Source organism: Callithrix jacchus, chromosome 7 (assembly GCF_049354715.1).
Source record: "Callithrix jacchus isolate 240 chromosome 7, calJac240_pri, whole genome shotgun sequence".
NCBI lineage: Eukaryota > Metazoa > Chordata > Mammalia > Primates > Cebidae > Callithrix > Callithrix jacchus.
In genome coordinates, this window is record NC_133508.1 from 100,562,530 (window position 1) to 100,583,380 (window position 20,851).

The 20,851-nt window shown below is 35.4% G+C and overlaps 1 protein-coding gene across 10 annotated transcripts in view; it reads right to left on the reverse strand.

Moving 5' to 3' along the window:
- Positions 1-20,851, reverse strand: part of ITGB3BP (integrin subunit beta 3 binding protein) — a 108,375-nt gene that overhangs the window by 26,685 nt on the left and 60,839 nt on the right. For 8 of the 10 annotated variants that reach the window (XR_008472978.2, XR_008472977.2, XM_054236370.2 and 5 more), the window contains 3 exons: positions 5,349-5,427; positions 4,534-4,627; positions 3,822-3,878 (listed from right to left, as the gene is read on the reverse strand). Coding sequence is in view for 8 of the 10 variants with exons in the window: in XM_054236370.2 (XP_054092345.2) it covers positions 3,822-3,878; positions 4,534-4,627; positions 5,349-5,427 (230 nt within the window). In the remaining 2 variants the exon portion in view is untranslated. Of the gene's footprint in view, positions 1-1,815; positions 2,058-3,821; positions 3,879-4,533; positions 4,628-5,348; positions 5,428-20,851 lie in introns of those variants that run through there. The other 2 variants (XM_035251727.3, XM_009001387.5) reach the window with 2 other exon arrangements.

The following is a 20,851-nucleotide window of genomic DNA, read 5'->3' on the forward strand; positions in this document are numbered from 1 at the left end:
ATATAGAAAGTTAACTAAAGGAAACAGGAACATTGCAGTTTATGCCTTTTAAAACAGACCAGAGTTGGACATTCTGAAATATTTTCTATTACAAACAGCTGAAACAGTCAACTTTTTTGAACAATGTAAAGTTCAGATGGTTCCATTTCATTTAAAATATGCATACTGCAACCTACACAATTATTCTCAAAACAGATAAAATACGTTTTGGACTGAAGCTAAGTGTCTAGATTTCATATCTTGGCAACTGCTCTACAATTTGCTTACATTCTTTTCAAAAACATTTTGTTTATTGGAAGTACTAGTCATAGACAAACAATGGTGGTATTTTGTAATATCTTCAGAAAAAAACTGAAACTATTATGTACTATATAATGCCGTCTATTGACTAAGGAATATTTGTATCAAGTTGTTTTAAGAAGAGGTTGATTATGTAAAGTAAATAAATTTCATGCCTCACCATGTGATGATAATGTGACATTCCATCTGTATCAGCCCACTGAATAGTCATGTTTTAAATCTTCAGCATAACAAATTTAAAATAATTATGAAAATTCACATCCAAATCAAACAGAAAAAAAACCTTTCATTTAATTATTTTCCTAATAGTCATAAAGCCAGTGTTACTGAGGAAAGCAAAATTAGGCTTATTTCCTAAGTAACTGAAGAAAGAAAGAAGTCTTCCTTTGTTTAAGAAATCTATGTTTAGCAGAGGAGATCTTTTATTCATATATTCTCATCAAGGCATCCCCATTTACAGGGTCCAGTTTTATGAAATTATGAAAATCTCAGTGTGCGTTTTAATTTTATTGTGTTTATTTTAAATTTCTCTTGAATAAGTTACATAAAGCCTTAAGAATGTGTGTCAGATGTCTATTTACTTAAAACATTAGTGTTATTTTTATATTTATACTCTTACTGTAATAAAGACGGCAACTAAAGTAACTGAAATTCCCACAGAAATGAAAAAATAAATATTAGTAGAACTAAAAGACCAACTAGAAGAGGCAATGATAGCATAAACATCGAAATTCTCATGGTACTGTCTATTTTAAGTATTCCAGGAAAATTTTATAAGAATCTGAAAGACAAAAGAACAAAACAAAACACCAAAAACCCAGAAGAATCTGAAGGACATTCTTTTGATTGTGAAACAAGTAATTGGCTTATTCTCATTTTTATAATTACCTTAATATATCCTATACATATTATAGGGATGATTTTTATTTTACTTATTTTCTACTATTATGACAAATTCCCAAAACATTTTAAAACTTAAACAATTTTGCATAATAGCATAGTAAAAATTAATACATAAAAAAAAGGAAAGTGGAAATTTCAAGGCCAGATTGCAAAATAAGGAACTAAAGCAAATTAGCATGATATGTCAAAAAAAATTAGCAAAATCCTCTTAAAATGAATGTATGAGCAGAAAAGGGTAAAAATTGTTACCTTAGTAAAAAATTTACATGTGTGTGCATGTTTGCGTGTGTACATAATCGTTAACCAAAAAACAAAACAAACAAAAATCCCCAAGAACTAATATATATGTTAGGAACCAGAGAAAGAGGTAGGAAAACCACTCGGGAAAATTATATAGCTCAAACTCAAATTACAAAAGATAAATAATGTTTAATCTATTTTTCAGGCAATATGAATTTTCCAAAATTAGGTAAAATGCTAATGAAGTTTTTAATACCTTAGGAAATATAAAGAGCTAATGTAGCTCCTAACAAGAAACAGAACTGGAAGATGACTACATAGAATATAATACACAGTAATACATAACATACTTATCTAGATACTATATATTATATATTTTAAACTGAGTTTTCATTTAAACCAACAAATAATCAATAATTATTAGAAATTTACAAACATGATTTAGTGATACAGTCTCCTCTATGCAGGCAGTCAGTCCTTTGGAAAAATCTGGTAATGGGCAAGTCAGCCTTAATGTCTAAAATAATAGAAAACAGTTTCAAGGCTGATCATGCATAAACACACAAATAATTGATGTATTATAGATAGCTGTAAGGAAATGACAGAAGTATCCCCTGGAAGGAAAAATACTTTAATGAAGTGTACATTTAAAAATAATTTTTTTTTAACATTATTAGCATTGACAGTTCACTTATTTATTCTAGAGTTTTCCTCTTATTTCTCAAAGCTGTTTGCAAAAGCCAACTATGTTAAGCCTAATTCTAATTAGTTCTAGGGAGTTACAGATTTTTTAAAAAATCACACTATTGGCATAGAATATAGATTGGCAAGATTTCTTCCAGTTGGGAAATAATAAACATTTCGCTTTCCCAATGTGATCCTTTAAAACTTGTCAAGTTAGGAGAGATTGAAACTACTGAAATCCAGTTACACATTCTAATCAAATTACACAATTTAAGAGACAAGAGGTCAGGCGTGTTGGCTCCTGCCTGTAATCATCACTTCAGCCTGGGTGACAGGGTACAATCCTGTCTCTAAAAAATATATAAAAAATACATATATTTTATATAAACACACACACACACACACACACACACATTTCTTTTTGAAAAAGAAAAGAGCCCAAGCCATTGTCAAGAAGAAGCTACCTTTTATGTTCTTAAATTGTTGGCATCACAGTAGATGTTAGTTATTCAACTGAAAAGCTCAGGAAGCCTATTCAGCTGCCTTCCCACATGAGTTTTGGGGTCTTGCCATAGGTGCAGCCCTGCCATGACACAGCTGGCCTTTTGATCTGACTGGCTGGCAATTCTAGCACTTTCCATCGTGAACCCATCAGTGGCTTATTAAAGGTTCTAAACTCAGGCAAGTATGTCAGATTGGTTGAAGCAGTTTCAATTATGTGCCATGTTTGAATCTGAAAGCTGGGATGATTGGATGGTTTCCTTTGTTTTAGGAAGAGATAACATAGAATAATGAGAATAACAGAGTTTTTGAGGGCAGACTGGTCTTTGGTTGGAATCCTTGCTCTGTCACCTAAGTAAAATTCCTGGGCACGTTACTGAATATTTTTTGTTGTCTTCGCTCCTTGTCTATAATGACAATGATAATACAGTGTAGCTCTCTTGCCACATTGCTGTAAAGATGTGCTGATCCTAGTATTGAGAATATAGGAATTATAGGTACTAAATAAACGGCAGTCATAGGTATTTAAAAACGGTAGGCTACAAACATGCCACCCATTTTAAGGCCTAATTCCACTTGCAGAAATTGCTAAATAGGATTCATGTCAGTACTATTAATCACCTTATATTAATTTAAAGGTTTTTGTATTTTATAGTTCATGATTATTTTGCTTATTGAGGTGTGAATGTGTACTTCCTATGGAAACTTCAAAACTGTTTATTTAGTTTTCCATACTATGAAGTGCTCAGAGGCATAAGAGTTCATAGTAGAACAAAGCACATTAATGATGTGAAAGTTTCCAGAATACTGGTTAGAAAGTAACTCTTAATGCTTCTAGTGCAACACTAAAACCTGCAATATATTAATGCATTGTCGCTCCTATTTGTTTGTATTCTCAAAAAGAAATTTTAATAAAAAGATAAAATTTAAATCTTATGTAGAAGACTGCATTTCAAAAGACATTTAAAAAGTTTAATCATCAGAGAGTTGATCTCATCAGATATCTTCTTCTGCTAAATACAATATAAAACTTTTCAAATGAGATTCAGGGTCTTGTAAAAGAACACATTTCAGAACAGAGATCTCTGAGGAAAAAAGAAAACCACTAAAAAAGATTTATGATGACTAGTTTTACTTGGCAAAATGGGATGAAAGCATCTTTTTATGTAATAAACTAAAACACAACTGCTTACCTCTGTGAGGAAGTACTGAACTCTTTTCAAACAGTTTTCGTTTAGTTACTTTTGTCACTAAAAGAAGAAAAAACCCCACGTTAAGAATTAATAGAATATGGATAACTTCTCATTACTTGGAACAAACAACTTCATGAGAAAAAAGTAATTCAAACTAATTTATAACTATCAAGTATAAAATAGAATACCTTATTATATCTTATCATAAAAATGGGTGGCCAGGTGTGGTGGCTCACACCTGTAATCCCAGCATTTTGGGAGGCTGAGGTAAGCGAAATCCCGTCTCTACTAAAAATACAAAAATTAGCCGGGTGTGGTGTCAGGCCCTTGTAATCCTGGCTACTCGAGCGGCTGAGGCAGGAGAATTGCTTGAACCTGGGAGGCGGAGGTTGCAGTGAGCTGAGACCATACCATTGCACTCTAGCCTGGGCGACAGAGTGAGACTCCGTCTCAAAAAAAAGGGGGGTGGGGACATTATGTTTAAAACGCCTACTACCTGTTTCCCAGGTACAGTCTTTTCATTCACATTCAAGCAGAATCCCCAAAATAACACATCCTGGTGAAAGATATGTGGCTTCTTAAAGAAGGTAATAGTATTTTCATCCCATGTCCAGTAATGATATATATAAAGAAGTCTATTGAATTTAAATTTGAGACAAATTAATAGGTTTATCTTTAAAATTACTGTCAATGAAAATTCATAAATTCTTACTTAGTTCTTTGGTTTTCTTCATTTCTCTTTTTAAGAAACGTGATCCACAGGAGATTCCAATGAGATTTTCTAGCTCTCTACTGCCCTCCAAAGCCTACAAGAAAGCCATCTTGAATGATTTCACTTTCTCTACACATAGGAGATTACTGACACATCTAGTGAAAATACAGTACTTGTTTCCTTCATTTGAAACACTTAAACTCTGTTAGGCTATTTAACTTTTTCTGCTAAGTCAACTATTTCAAGCCCTAAACTGCCTGAATAAAAACAATTTATAAGGGCTGGGTACAGTGGCTCACGCATGTAATTCCAGCACTTTGGAGGCCAAGGAGGGCAGATGACCTGAGGTCAGGAGTTCGAGACCACCCTGACCAACATGAAGAAACCCTGTCTCTACTAACAAAAAAAATTACAAAATCAGCCCGGTGTGGTGGTGCACGCCTGTAATCCCAGCTACTCAGAAGGCTGAGGCAGGAGAATCACTTGAACCCAAGAGGCAGAGGTTGTGGTGAGCTGAGATCCTGCATTGCACTCCAGCCTGGGCAACAAGAGAGTGAAACTCTGTCTAAAAAAAAAAAAATTTTAATTAATTAAAAAGACTAAACATAATCTACCGATTTATATTTAAATATGAAAAGTCAGATATTACTAAAATATTATGGTTAAATAGTGTTCTATTAAAAAAAAAATTCCCGTGAAAAGTAAGTCAAACATACTCTGTGCAATCTCTTTCCTGGATTGGATTCTCCAACCTGGGACACTTCTTTCCTTTATCCTTTTCAAACAGGGTAGTAGAAGTACGAAAAAATGCAAACCTGTATACTACTTAAATTTTGCATTATCTCCACGATTTCTTCTGACAATTTCTCAACTTTAGATAGCAACATCATGAATCTAGTAATAAAGAAAAAAATAAATCTTAGCAAGGGGAAGCATTTAAACAGGGCAAGTCATTTTCAGAGCTTTAACTCTTTGAAGGACCTTAGACTTAGGTTATCTCATTCTTTATAAACACAATATATATATTATCAACTGTCCCATCTTTTGGAGTTTTACTTTCCAATTCCCATGGAGCAGTGGGATGGAAGACATAGTTGGCTGCTCCTTTCTCCACAGTGCCATGTTGAGAACACTAATATACCACTGTTTCTTCATTTACTTTGATCTGAGTCTATGAATCAGTATCACCCAGTAACTTTTTTTAAAATAAAAAAGTTTTATTTTTATAAACTTTATAACACTTATAAAAATAAGTTTCATGACTTTATTTTAAATTTGAAAATAAAAGGAAAAGAGAGAAACATCACTTGGAATTCAATCTTCTGAACATATCTCCAGTTAGCTTTTTGAAAAATTCTCCTAGTTAAAAAAAAAAATTGTATAACTTTGTTATCATTTTTGTTTTGTTTTGTTTTTAAAGAAATGGGGTTTACCTCTGTTGCCTGGGCTGAAGTGCAGTGGTATAATCATGGCTTGCTGCAGCTTCAACTGCCTGGGTTCAATTGATCCTCTTACCTTGGCCTCCCAAAGTGTTGTGATTACAGGTGTGAGCCATGGTGTCTGGCCATGCTTTCTTTACCTAATATAACATTATATACATTTTGGGAGGGCCACATATGAAAGGCTGCACAATATTCTATTTAGTAAACATACTAAAAATGATTTAACCATTCCCTTATTGTTAAAATTTTAGTTTCTTTGCTAATTTTAAGATCCCACCGCTGTTTGTGATAATCTATATCAACACAGTTTAATAGAAAAATAACGTAAGCCATGTATGTAATTTAAAATTTTTAGTAGCCACAGTAAAAGGAATAAAAAGGTAAACTTTCTTTAATAATTTTAATGTTTAAATATATTTAACTCAATATATTCAAAACAGTATTTCAACATGCACTCAATATAAAAATTGAAATATTTTACTTTTTACAAATCCAGGTGTACTTTTATTAACAGCACATCTCTTTTCACACTAGCCATATTTCAAGTGCTCATTAGCCACGTACTGTTTCAAATGGCATAAATCCATATCAATTTTATGAGAATCCAGAAATTCTATTTAAATGCTTTTTCAAGATTACATTGTTATTCATTGATATTTTTGTGCTATTAAAAATAAGACAAATATGTTAAAATTTTGATATACAATGGGTATGTACAGTAAGCTTCAACTAAGTAAAATTTTATCTAAATATGCAAATAAAAAATGGAGACTTGACAGCATTATGCAAAAACTAAAAATTGGCTGGGCGTGGTGTCTCATGCCTGTAATCTCAGCACTTTGGGAGGCCAAGGTGGGTGGATCATTTGAGGTTAGGAGTTCAAAACCAGCCTGGCCAACATGGTAAACCCATCTACTAAAAATACAAAAATTAGCCAGGTGTGGTGGTAGGTGCCTGTAATCCCAACTGCTTGGGAGGCTGAGGCAGGAGAATTGCTTTAGCTTTGGAGGTGGAGGCTGCAGTGAGCCAAGATTGTGCCACTGTACTCCAGCCTAGGAGAAAGAGCAAGATTCCGTCTCAAAAAAAAAAAAAAAAAAAAAAAAGCTAAAAGTTATGAGGACAGTGGAATTTTGGGTGATTTTTTTTTTTAAGTTTTCCTTAATTACTAAGTATTTTCCATCAGAAGTCATCTGTTTGAGGCCCTGATTGCTTAACAGGAGAACCTCAGTTTGAGAGATGATATCATAAAGGAATTCCTGCTCCTTCAAGTGGGATCCAAAGACCTGAAGAAACAAGGACTTAAGGGACTCTCATCCAGGCTGGATCCTCTAGCTTCTCATATATGATGCCAAAGCCTACTGAGAGCCCTAGTGGTGCAAAGTAGAGGCAAATAAGTTACTTTGCTATGAGAAGGAATTTGAGGGGCTTGTTGTCTTACAACTTGCATCCCTTTCCTCAGAGAACTGGAGTAGTAGAGCCTTTTCAAACTGTCTTACCATATCTTAAAGAGCTGATGGTATTCCCTGTTAACCTATAGGAAATTGTGTGGGAAGGGTTAGGGCCTGCAGGGCTGCCATCTTGATCTGTTCACACACAGTTAGATGTAAATGCTGTCTCCAAAAAGTTGTATAATGTAGCATCCCCAAAGAACCAACTAGCAGCTCTCCTAATTTAAGATAGTCATTGAGGGGCTAAGCTAAAACAAACTGTTTTGACAATCTTGGAGAGTTGTATTGTATTAAATATCAGTTACCCGGGGAGGTTGTTTTCAAAACATCTTTGATATGCCTAAGGTACTTTTTCAAGGACACTTGTATACAATGTAGGATCAAGTAGACTAGTGGCCATGCCATTGCTCTTCTCATTATTATTTTGATTTCCTTTTTTCTCTTCTTCCTTTTTCTTCTCCCTAGACAAAAATCATCTTTTTCCCACCTCAAAGGCAACCAAATTACCATGAATGGTTTTGTGTTATACAACTGTTAAATCCTGAAAAATTCTTTTTTCAAGGCATTCTTTTCCATACCTTCTGACTCATTGAAGAAGCCTTCATAATCTTTGGAGATAAACTACTTGCTGAGCAGATTTTGGGAGAAATACTTCTACCACTTTCTTCATCCTAGACAAAATGGAATTCTCATAAACATCCTACTTGTGCTGAAAAGTAGATTTCCATTGCTACCAAGAGCCCCTTTCTGTATTTTCAAGGCATGGTTCAAATTCTACTTTGTTGCCCTAACATAGCATTATGGTTTGCGTAGAGTCCCTTAGTCTTTAATATCATCTTGATGTTCCTTTACTAACGTATTTATTCCTGAAAACCAATAATCTTTCATTTTTTTCAAGCTGCCTGAAGAATATATTTCTCAAGTTCATTACGGTACAAAATTTCAAAAAGTTATTGTTGCTCTTTCAAGTTGGTGAGTAAAAGTATCATTGGGTTCCATTCGTATTTTACAGAATACTATTTCTTTCTCAAACAGACTTGCCTCTGGCTAAACTGGACCAAATCCTTTATCTTATAATGACCCTTTGAGCCATCCAGATGTCAATGAAACACTACATCCAGATATCCAGTGACTGTTGCCAGTTTCCTGGCATCCTTACAAGATTTAATAAAATTTGCATTGAGGTCAAAGACTACTGCAGCACATCCTGAGATATCTGCAATCTTGGTCCTCCGTGAATTAACCTTCTTTTTCATCAGTAGAGCGAAAACCCAGCAGCATTTTTTTTTGAATCTAGTTGTTTTTATCTTGAGAAAGCTACATGTCAAAATTCAGGATTTTCAGTGTAGCTTTTCAATTTGCTTAGAAGAGCTGCATTGTGAAATTCAGAGTTCTCTCACATTCCTTAAAAAAAAAGTCCTTATTCTGAAAAACAACTGAAATTAGGTGCATCAGCCAAATAAAATCTATAAGAAGCACTGGATGTATCCATTAATTGTGCTTTTCCTTCCTTCTATATTAACTTCTTCAGTCTCAAGTCAGATGTAACTTGATTTTCAAAACTATCATTCTGTACAGTTCTGGGTTTTTTCTATTTTGACCACTTTCAATTTTTTCAGTTATTCTCCATTCTCAGCTTTGAATTTAGTTTCATTATTTACTTTTTCTCTATTAAGTTCCTTAGATGAACTCTGAGGAGAGAACTTACGGAACAAAGAGAAACTGTTATTAAATTGGTGCTTCTAATTCAGATTTATTGATGCAGGTGTTAGCAAGCTGCTGCTGTGCCATCCTAGATGTGAAAGAATGAGCAGCAAAGGAGTAGAGGAGATAAAAAAGGAACCCAGTGACTTATAGATTCCCTAGGATGCAAGCCATGGTACTTACTATACTGTGTAGGCATTGTGGATATAGTGGAGAAGAGTGAAAACCTGTAAAAGTCATGATAATGTCCTGAAAAGATCCTGATTTCCCTCCTTCTTCTGTAACTTCCAATTGTTTGATACATGTCTTCCTTACCAGATTGTAAGTTCCGTGAAAGCAAGGGTGGTATCTATCCTATTTACTGTTATAACCCGTGTTAACTAATAAGAGGCCTGCTGTTATGTAGGTACCCAGTAACTATTTGATGGATCAATGAATAGAATAAAAAAGACCTGGTCCAGTGACCATCCATCCCTGGATTCAAGTGAAGTATGCCCATCCTGCAGTTTTCTCTCTTTTTAACTTCCCTCTCACATTGTCTCATATGGTCTCCATGATTCATCAGTTATATTGCTGACAAAGTTAATTACTTCAGTTCCTTAATCTTCCACCACATGTCTTTCTCACATGTAACCCTGGACTTCCCTATTGTTTCCTTTGCTCCTAGCCTAAGCTGTGAGAACTATGGAAAAAAAGTTTCACATCAGTATTGACAGTCAATATTAGAAGTATGATTTTGCTGAGCACCCAATGCTGCTTAACTCTCCATTTACTTAATTAATCCTTCTTTTCCAAATTTCTGCTTGAAATCATAGCTTAACCCAAGCTCCACTTCCTCCATATTAAAATTAAGCTCTTATACTTAGATTTCTGTCTTACTATTCTACTAATACAGTATTCTCAAAGGCCACAAATACACTCCTAATTAATTCTATTACTAAAAGCTATTATCTGAAAGTTATTACCTCTAAGGAATTGTACTTTTATAAATCTCAACACCTGTGCATTAAATATGTACATAACAGGATCAATTCCTTAGGTTTTTCTTCATATTTACAATACTATGATTCATGCAGAAAAAGGTAAATAGGTCACTGAATCGCCATCTCATGCTACCTAAACTGATAATTTTGGATGACAGTTGAATTATGAAAACAATGAAATATATTAACATTTTTTCAATGCTTTCTCAGTATAAGGCACTGTACTTACTACTTTACAAACTATATCTTACTTAATTTTCAGAACAACTCTGTGGGAAATACTGTCTCCATTTTACAGATATTGGAAACTGAAGTACCAATAAATTAATTATCCAGGGTTTTATGGGGCACAGTCAGGACTTGAACCCAGGTGTGTTTGACCTATGTTCTCAACCACCATACAGTATTTTCTACAATATTTCCAAAAGTATAATTCAGTTGCCACTGGCATCAGAATTCCTTGGTAAATGGTTAAAAATACATATTCCTGGGCTACATCCAAGATCTACTAACAGAGAAGGTCAGAAACATGCATTTCCAGGCAATATTTATACACACAAAAATTAATTAAAATCATCTTCATGAAGACTGATCACAAAAAAATCTGGTCAATATAAATAAAATTGACATTCTTTGTCAAAAAAAATTTTCCCTCTCTGTTTAGATCTATTTATTTCATCATATTCTTACAGGCTGTCTCAGGGAGCTTTTCTGGGTTCCATTCAGCCTAAAATTTTTTCAAAAAAATTTCTTATTGTGGTAAAATATACACATGATTTGTCATTTTAAACATTAAGTGTACAATTTTTTACATTAATTACATTCACAATGTTGTGCAACCATCACCAAATATTTCCAAAACTTTTCTATTACTACAAACAGAAACTGTGTAACCATTAAGCAATAACTCATGATTCCCACTTCCAGCCTCTAGTAACCTTTAATCTCCTCTCTCTTTGAATTAGTCTATTCTAGATATTGCATACAATTTTGTCCTTATGTGTCTGGCATATTTCACTTAGCATAATGCTTTCAAGATTCTTCAATGCTGTAGCATGTATCAGAACTTCATTCCTTTTGTATGAATGTATAATATTCCACTGCATGTATACCATACTTATCTATTCATCTGTTGATGAACATTTGGGTTGTTTCCATCTTTTGGTTACTGTGAATAATGATGGAATAAATATTGGTATATAAATATCTGAGTCACTGTTTTCAATTATTTTTGGCATATACCTAGGAGTGAAATTGCTTGGTCTTATGGTAATTATATGTTTACTTTTTGAGAAAGTGCCAGACTGTTTTCCACAGGAGCTACAATGTACAAGGGTTCTAATTCCTCTATATTCATGCCAATACTTGTTATTTTCCATTTTTACTGTTTGTTTAAATAACCATCCTGGTAGGTGTAAGGTGGTATCTCACTGTTGTTTTGATTTGCATTTAACGACTAACGATATTTAATATATTTTCATGTGCGTATTGGTCATTTGTAAACTTTTCAAAAAATATCTACTCAAGTCTTTGCCTATGTTTAAAATTGGGTTGTCTTTTTTCTCGTTGAGTTTTATAAGTTCTTGATATACTCTGGACATTAAACCCTTATTAGAGATACAATTTAAAAATATTTTCTCCCATTCTATGCTTTGCCTTTTCACTTTCTTGATGGTGTATTTTGAAACACAAAAGTTTTACTTTTGATAAAGTCCAATTTATTTTTTCTTTTGTTGATTGTGGTTTTGGTGTTGTTATATAAGAGTCTATCAACAAATTCAAGGTCATGAACATTTACCATTATGTTTTCTAAGATAGTTACAAATGGTTTTAGCCCTTATATTCAGGTCATTGATCCATTTTGATTTAATTTTTATATCTGCTCTACGGTAGGGATCCATCTTCATTCCTTTTTATGAGGAATTCCTGTTTCCCAGCAACATTTACTGAAGAGACTATTCTTTCTCCATTAAATGGATTTGATATCCTTGTCAAAAATCAATTGGTCATGATGTATGCATTTGTTTTGGACCCCCAATTCTATTCCATTGGTCTCTATGGCTACTCTTATGCCAGTGCCACACTGCTTTGATTATTGTAGCTTTGTAGTATGTTTTGAAACCAGGAAATATGAGTCTTCCAACTTTGTTCTTTTTCAAGACTGGCTATTTAGGGTCTCTTGTAGTTTCATATGAATTTGAGGACAGACTTTTCCATTTCTGCAAAAAATGCTGTTTAATCATTCTGCAAAAGAAATATAGGAATTACAGTGAATCTGTAGATTGCCTTGGGTAGTACCATTAACACCTTAACGATATTAAATCTTCTTGCCCATGAATAAAGAGTGTTTTACTTTTTCCCTTCCAATTAAATGCCTTTTATTTCTTTTTCTTGTCTAATTGCTCTGGCTAGAATTTCCAATACCATGTTGAATACCAGTGGTGAAAGAAGATTCTACAGATCAGGAACAAAACAAGGACACCTGCTTTCACCACTGGTATTCAACACTGTATACCAGTTGCTTCTTTTTTTTCCTCTTAGCCTTTCCTTACCTACAAAATAGGCATAATATGGAATATAGGCATATATCTTCATTCTAAAATTCTGCTAAACATTTTCAACTAACTTATTCCTAGAGAACATCACTTGAGCAGTCAACATTCCTGCGCATAATTAAATACTTAAAAACAGTAAAGAGAAACTTAGAATATTGACCAGTGGTTATCATAATTAAATTGTATACATAATGCAAAACAAAACAACAACAAAAATTTTTTATAAACCAGTTCTGGCATCACTCACTACTATTAAAAAGGTTTTATTTGAGTTAACACAGATATTTTTTTAAAAATTCTGAAAAAGTTACTCTTCTGCCTCTAAGAGAATGAGCTAGTGATTAAAAATAAGTCCTAGGCTGGGTGTAGCGGCTCATGCCTGTAATGCCAGCACTTTGGGAGGCTGAGGTGGGTGGATCACCCGAGGTCGGGAGTTTGAGACCAGTCTGACCAACATGGTGAAACCCCTTCTCTACTAAAAATACAAAAACTAGCCAGGCATGGTGGTGGCGCACACCTATAATCTCGGCTACTCAGGAGGCTGAGGCAGGAGAATCACTTGAACCCAGGAGGTGGAGGTTGCAGTGAGCTGAGATCATGCCATTGCACTCCAGTGTGGGCAACAAGAATGAAACTCTGTCTTAAAATAAAATAAATCCTATACAACCTGTGGGATCCTTGTGGTGATGGAACTGTTCTGTATCATGACTACAGTGGTAGATACAAGAACCTACACATGTGATCAAATTGCATAGAACTAAATAAACACACTCAAATAAGTTTACTGCAAAACAGAAAATATGAATAAGATCAGTGGATTGAGTCAATATCAGTTTCCTGGTTGTCATATTGTACTGCTGTTTTGTAAGATGTTATGTAAGGAAACTAGAAGAACACTCCACATGATGTCTCTGTTTTACTTCTCACAATGGCAAGTAAATCTACAATTATCTGAAAATAAAAGGTTTAATGAAAATAAAACTTACAGAAGGACAGTTACCATTACTGCAACTTCACAGTAATGCCAGCAACAGCAGCAGCAAATTGCCAAGAGGAAGAAAAGTCAATCGCAGTGAATTATATATATTCCTTTCAAAACATAAAGGATATGGAAGTTCACATAAAATATTAATGTATAGGTGTTTATTTTTACAAATGGGCTTTACTGACATGCCATTAACTGCTTGTTTTGTGAAGAAAAAACATTTTTAACCTTGTACATGGAACTGTATTTTCCTGTTGACAGGATTCTTACATTTAAAATTCTCCAAGTTGATTAATAGGAATTGATTTCAGGATCTATTCATCAGTAAACAAAAGCAAAGTGAAAAAGAGTACATACTGTATGCCATCTTCTGTATTAAAAAATAACAAGAAAAAATAAAGGAGCCGGGCACAGTGGCTCACACCTGTAATCCAGCATTTGGGAGGCCAAGGCAGGCAGATCACAAGGTCAAGAGATCAAGACCATCCTGGCCAACATGGTGAAACCCCGTCTCTACTAAAAATACAAAAATTAGCTGGACGTCTTGGCAGACACCTGTAGTCCCAGTTACCTGGGAGGCTGAGACAGGAGAATCCCTTGAACCCGGGAGACAGAGGTTGCAGTGAGCCGAGATTGCACCACTGCACTCCAGCCTGGCAACAGAGCAAGACTCCTTCTCAAAAATAAAAAAAGATAATAATAATAATAAAGAAAAAAATAAGGGAAACTGCTTTATTTTATGGAAATAAACACAGGAAAGGTAAATAAGAAACTAATGAAGTTGGTTACCCACAACAAATAGGTAGAAGAAATGAGGGAGGAATGAACATTACTGAGTATCCTTTTTTGGCAACAGTTTTGACTTTTAGAACCATATTAATGCCTTATATCATTTAAAAAAGTCAAATAGGATGAGAAGAAAGTAAAATACGGCTGGGTGCAGTAGCTCATGCTTGTAATTCCAACACTTTGGGAGGTTGAGGAGGGTGGATCATGAGGTCAGGATAGCGAGACCATCCTAGCCAACACAGTGACAGCCCATCTCTACTGAAAATACAAAAAATTAGCCAGGAATGGTGGCACGCGCCTGTAATCCCAGCTACTCGGGAGGCTGAGGTAGGAGAATCGCTTGAACCAGGGAGGTGGAGGTTGTGGTGAGCTGAGATCGCGCCATTGCACTCCAGCCTGGGCAACAAGAGAGATACTCTGTCTCAAACAAAACAAAACAAAAAAGTAAAATACATGAACAAGAAACCCTATTTCAAATAAATACTTCTTCAAATGAAGAACTAATCCAAATAATTTTTGGAAACAGTAATTTGACTGTATATCTTTAAAGATAAAAAACTGCTAATAAATCTTGAATGCTTTGCAGGTTTCTTTTTAGCAGTGCTGTGAGCACAGGAATTCTGTAAGTATTTTGTGTATGATGTAGGATTAAGCAAATGTGCAAATTTATTGCTCCTCATAGAAGACAGAGATTTAGATTTGAGATGGGATGAAAATATGGAAAAGGGAAGTCAAGGAAAAACCTTGTATCACTATGAACAGATGAATTTTTAAATGGCCAACCAGAAGAAGGCCAACTAATAAATACAAAAATGATGTAGTTAGATAATTACGATTATGTAATCATTATAGTAATAACTGACTGAGGCAAAAATCATCAATGTATGTTAAAACTACTGCGTGAAACATGGTCTCAAAGTACCTCCCCACAAAGCATTTATTAATTACAAAGGGAAAATGATGACTTTTATAGTAGATAAACCTGGTGAACATCACTTTTAATTCATAAATAATAGGACAAAATATCTCTTGAGGTAACTCAACATCTTCTATATTCTTGCCCCCAAATACATAACATAAATATAATAATGATAAAACATCAGGCAAACACAATTAAGGAATGATGTACAAAAAATAGCCCATACTCTTTAAAAATATGACTGTCAGATAAGACAATAAAAGGTTAAAAAATTGTTCTAGATTGAAGGAAATTTTTTTTTTTTTTTGAGGCGGAGTTTTGCTCGTTACCCAGGCTGGAGTGCAATGGCACGATCTCGGCTCACCGCAACCTCCGCCTCCTGGGTTCAGGCAATTCTCCTGCCTCAGCCTCCTGAGTAACTGGGATTATAGGCACGTGCCACCATGCCCGGCTAATTTTTTGTATTTTTAGTAGAGACGGGGTTTCACCATGTTGACCAGGATGGTCTCGATCTCTTGACCTCGTGATCCACCCGCCTCGGCCTCCCAAAGTGCTGGGATTACAGGCTTCAATTGCACCCGGCCCCGATTGAAGGAAATTTTAAGAACTGTTTGGTAATGTGTGATCTTGGATTGAACCCTGGATCAAGAGAAAAACTGCAATAAAGAACACTACTGGAAAAATTTGAATTTGGACTATATACTAGATAATAGTAATTATATCAATGTTAAATTTCCTGATTTTAATATTTTTACTATGGTTAAATAATATTCTTCTTAGGAAATACACACTGGAGAATTTAGCAGTAAAAGAGGATGTCTGCAACTTCTCAAATATTCAGAAGAGTGTGAGTACCTATGTATGTGTGTGCATGAGTGACAGAGAATAAAAGTACATATGACAAAACATTAACAGTTTGTGACTCTGGGGAAATGTTCAGGAATTTTTTTTAATATTCTTGCCAATTTTCTGTAAATTTAAAATTATTTAAGAATCTAAAGTTTTAAAAATGTCTCTAAGCTGTTAAAAACTTGGAGAAGGTACTTAGACATTTTACCCATGGGAATTTTTTTTTTTTTTTGAATAAGAGTATTTTTCTCACAGGCTGGAGTGCAATCGGCTGGGCTGGAGTGATCCTTCCACCTCAGCCTCCTGAGTAGCTGGGACTATAAGTGCATACCACCCTTGACTGGATAATTAAAAAAAATTTTTTTGAAGAGACAGGATCTCTCTATGTTGCTCAGGCTTGAACTCCTGAACTCAAGTGATCCACTTGCCTTGACCTCCCAAAGTGCTGGGATTACTGATGTGAGCCACCGTGCCTGGCCCCAGTGGGAAATTTTGTTTGTAGTTCTTAAGCATATTTTCTCTATGAACTCTGCTTTATAAATTTTTTTTTGAAACAGAGTTTCTCTCTTGTTGCCCAGGCTGGAGTGCAATGGTATAATCTTGGCTCACCGCAACCTTCGCCTCCCAGGTTCAAACGATTCTCCTTCCTCAGCCTCCTGAGTAGCTGGGATTACAGGCATGCACCACCACACCCGACTAACTTTTTGTATTTTTAGTAGAGATGAGGTTCTCCATGTTGGTCAGGCTGGTCTCAAACTCCCAACCTCAGGTGATCTGCCTGCCTCAGCCTCCCCAAGTGCTGGTATTACAGGCATGAGCTACTGTGCCTGGTCAATTTTGTGTTTTTAAGGGTCTCAAGATTTTGGTTTAAATAAACTATGTATTTGTAAAAATATTTTGAGCCATGTTTCTATTCAAATTTGTATTTTTACGGCATTTAAAATTTATTTTTTATTTAATGAAAAAAAATTTTAGATTGGAAAACATGAACTTGTATTGACACCAATCATGACTTTTCTCTGTAGCCTATGAAAATGGACAGAGTACGGTAAGCCAATATGTTTTTATCTGTAAGACAAATGATGTACATACCTTTAAATAGCCAATTACTTTTTCCTAAAATGCAGATGAAAAAATTCATAATGGTCACAAATTAGTGTTATAGATACATATTAAAATATGTATCTACTATCCATCACCTTTCATGGAGTCATTGCATTGATCCTGGAGCTTTCACCTTTTATGTGAACTTTGGTACTGTGAAGACTGAGGCAGTTTTGTTTAGACTAACCCAGACATGTTTCATTCCTAAGAAAAGCCCCTTGACAACAGGTTTATTCTGTTCCGAGAAAAGGTGACATTTTGGAAACTTCTCTCAGAAACAGCAGTCACATGTGGCACACTGGATTAAACTGAAAAATCTGGGCTCTATTTGAGCACAAATATTTCTACATATGATCACAACATAGAGTTAGGACATCCTCCTCCCACCCTACACATTTTCAAAGGAAAATCCAATTTTAGAAGTGTGTACTTGCCAAACTTAAAAAACCCAATCACTTGAAAGTTAGCCAGCAGGGTATTGCCACCAACCGAATAAAGCTATAGGTTTCGTCATATGCACCAGACAAATCTACAAGGCTGGTTTCAGTATTCTTCTTTTAAAGAATTTATTTTAAACCTATTATATCACACAGCATGTTTCAAACACTGACATATAACTCCCTAATAAAACAAAGGCAAAAAAGCTTATCTTATTAGAAACAAGATACACCATCACTTATAGTCTTCAAGTATCACTGCACTTTAACTTTCATAATCTGACAAAGCATTCATGAAATAAGCTATAGACGAGTTTTAATGGACAATACCTGTAAGCAGACATGCTTGTCCTAAATTTTTTATTAAGTAAGAATTTTACAAACATTACTTATATTAGTGGTAATGGAGAGTATCACGCCTTCTCCAAGCTGCATGGTGAGAACCACCAAGAGTGTGGCAGAACTTATGCCCTTCCAAGGCCATTATTCTTTTGGCCTGCAGATGGCAGCCTCCACCTCCGGGGCTCAAATGATTCTCCAACCTCAGCCTCATATGTAGGTGGGTCCACAGGTGCATGACACCATGTTCAGCTAATTTTTTATTTTTTGTAGAGATGGGGTCTCATTTTGTTGCCCAAGCTGTTCTCGAATTCATTACCTCAAGTGATCCTCCCTCCTTGGCCTCCCAAAGTCCTAGGATTACAGGCCAGTGATGGACATTAACTGACTATTCATTAGCTTTTGAAAATAAGAAAATTTATTTAGAAACTTGTTCTGTAGTACTTTATAATCATTAACATTTAGAGTTCTCATATCAGAAAACAGATTATTTGTCCTAATGGCTAAGAATGTATTTTAAAAGCATCTTGCTTTCTAAATTTAGTTATACAGTTATCTTCTAGGTTTGTTTTAGTTTGTTTTTTTGAGACAGGGTCTCACTCAGTCACCCAGGCTAGAGTGCATCATCTCTCACTGTAGCCTTGACCTCCTGGGCACCAGTGATCCTCCCACCTCAGCCTCCTGAGTAGCTGGAACCCCAGGCACACCACCACATCCAGCTGTTTTTTTGTTTTGTTTTGTTTTGTTTTTTGGTAGAGACGGAGTCTTGCTATGTTGCTCAGGCTGGCCTTGAACTCTTGGGCTCAACCGATCCTCCTACCTTGGCTTCCCAAATGCTGAGATTACAAGAATAAGCCACTTTCATCTTCTAGTTTTATAGAATGTATTAGACATATCTATAGGTCATACTGGCCTTCATAATAACACGCTCTGTTCTAACAACTTATTTATGGTCTATCTCCCATTCACTGGGAAGACTAAGTTCCTCAAGGAACAAAACTGGTTTTTTTCATCTGTGTAGCCTCAGCATTTGACACAATAGTTATCTGTTTAATGAACGTACAAGTGGTAGCTTTATTTCTGTTTTCTCATAATTTAGTTATTATTGCCCTGGGGATCATAAGCTGAGATCTATTTTTCCTGTGCTGTGTATCAAAGACCTGAGTGAGATGAGAGCAAGTATCAGCAGAAGTAACTGACCCTAAGAGATACTTACAAATGTCTTCTTGATGGTATAAAGTTATACCCTAATCGAGTTTTCCTCAAACCTGTGTTCCATGGTATACTCATAATTATCTGAAAATGAGTGGGGAAAGGCAGTTCATACCACCAAGTACGTTTGGGATATTATTGTGTTAAATCGAGTTGAATACGTTTCTTCACTTCAGAACTTCTCAAGGCACAAGCACAGTAGCTTATGCCTGTAATTCTAACACTTTGGAAGGCCAGAGGGGGAAGATCACTTGAGCCTAGGAGTTCAAGACCAGCCTGGGCAACAAAGAAGACTCTGGCTCTACAAAAATAAAACATAAATCTGCTGGGCATGGTGGCATGTGCCTGTGGTCCAAGCCACTTGAGAAGCTGAGGTAGGAGGACAGCTTAAGTCTGGGAGGTTGAGGCTGCAGTGAACTGATTGTGCCACTACAACTGTAGCCTGGGTGACAGATGACAAAAGTGAGATCTTGACTCAAAAAAAAAAAAGAATTTAAGTAAGCTAGTGGTTTTCAACAGGGGTTATTTGGCCTTGTAGAGACTATCTGAGACATTCTGATTGTGACAAATGTTGGGGAAAGGATGCTACTGGTATCTAATGGGTAGGGGCCAAGGATGCTGTTAAGCAACCTATAATGTATAGGACAGCCTCTACCACAAAGAATTACCCATCCCAAATGTCAACAGTGCTGAGAAACCCTGAAGTAATCTTATACACTGTATGAAACTTCTTTTACTGGTAAATGACTAAAGGTAAACATATTTATCTTTTAAGACAAAAAGGGGGCACTTATTGGAGGAATACTAGAGTATCTTCCATAATCGAAGGGAAGCTGAGATTAAGCAAGGCTTAAGGAGCAACAGGAAGAAGCCAGAAGATAAACAGGACCCTGCCTAATGCTTCTCTTCCCTCTGGCTACGGGCTTCTTTCTCTCTCACTGCAAACCAGCTCATCTATTAATACATGGTGAAAAACATGGCTGCCAGTACCGTCTTTCCTTAAAGATCTCCATCTGAGAGGTAGTCTCTTTTCCTACTTCCAACTTTATAAATCCTGTGACATAACTGATTGTGTTTAGGTCAGGTGCCTACCCCTGGACCAATCAACTGTCCAGGGTAAGGTCCTGTAAGACTTTGGTAGTCTTTAAATAAAGAAGCACATTATAGGAGTGATTTAAAGAATGTTAATCCCAGCAGGAAGAGGTGCTGGGCAGACAAAATAGGACAATACAGCATAGTGTCAGTTACTCTAGCACAATGATTAAAAGAAGTCTGCTAGATGTAAAGCTTTGTGAGCTTAAGCTGTTATTTTACCTAGCTAAACATCAGTTTCTTCACCTGTATTAGGGCACTAACATTATCTACCTCAATGGGTTGTTAAGAAAATTAAATGTCATAATATATGCCTAAGACATGGCAAATGCCCAATAATTACTAGCTATTATTACCCACATTTACTTACCATGTTTTGTAAATCCTTAAGATGAAGATAGCTCCTTTTCTCATATCTATTTGACCATAAAATTATGTTTTAACCCCAAGAACACTTATA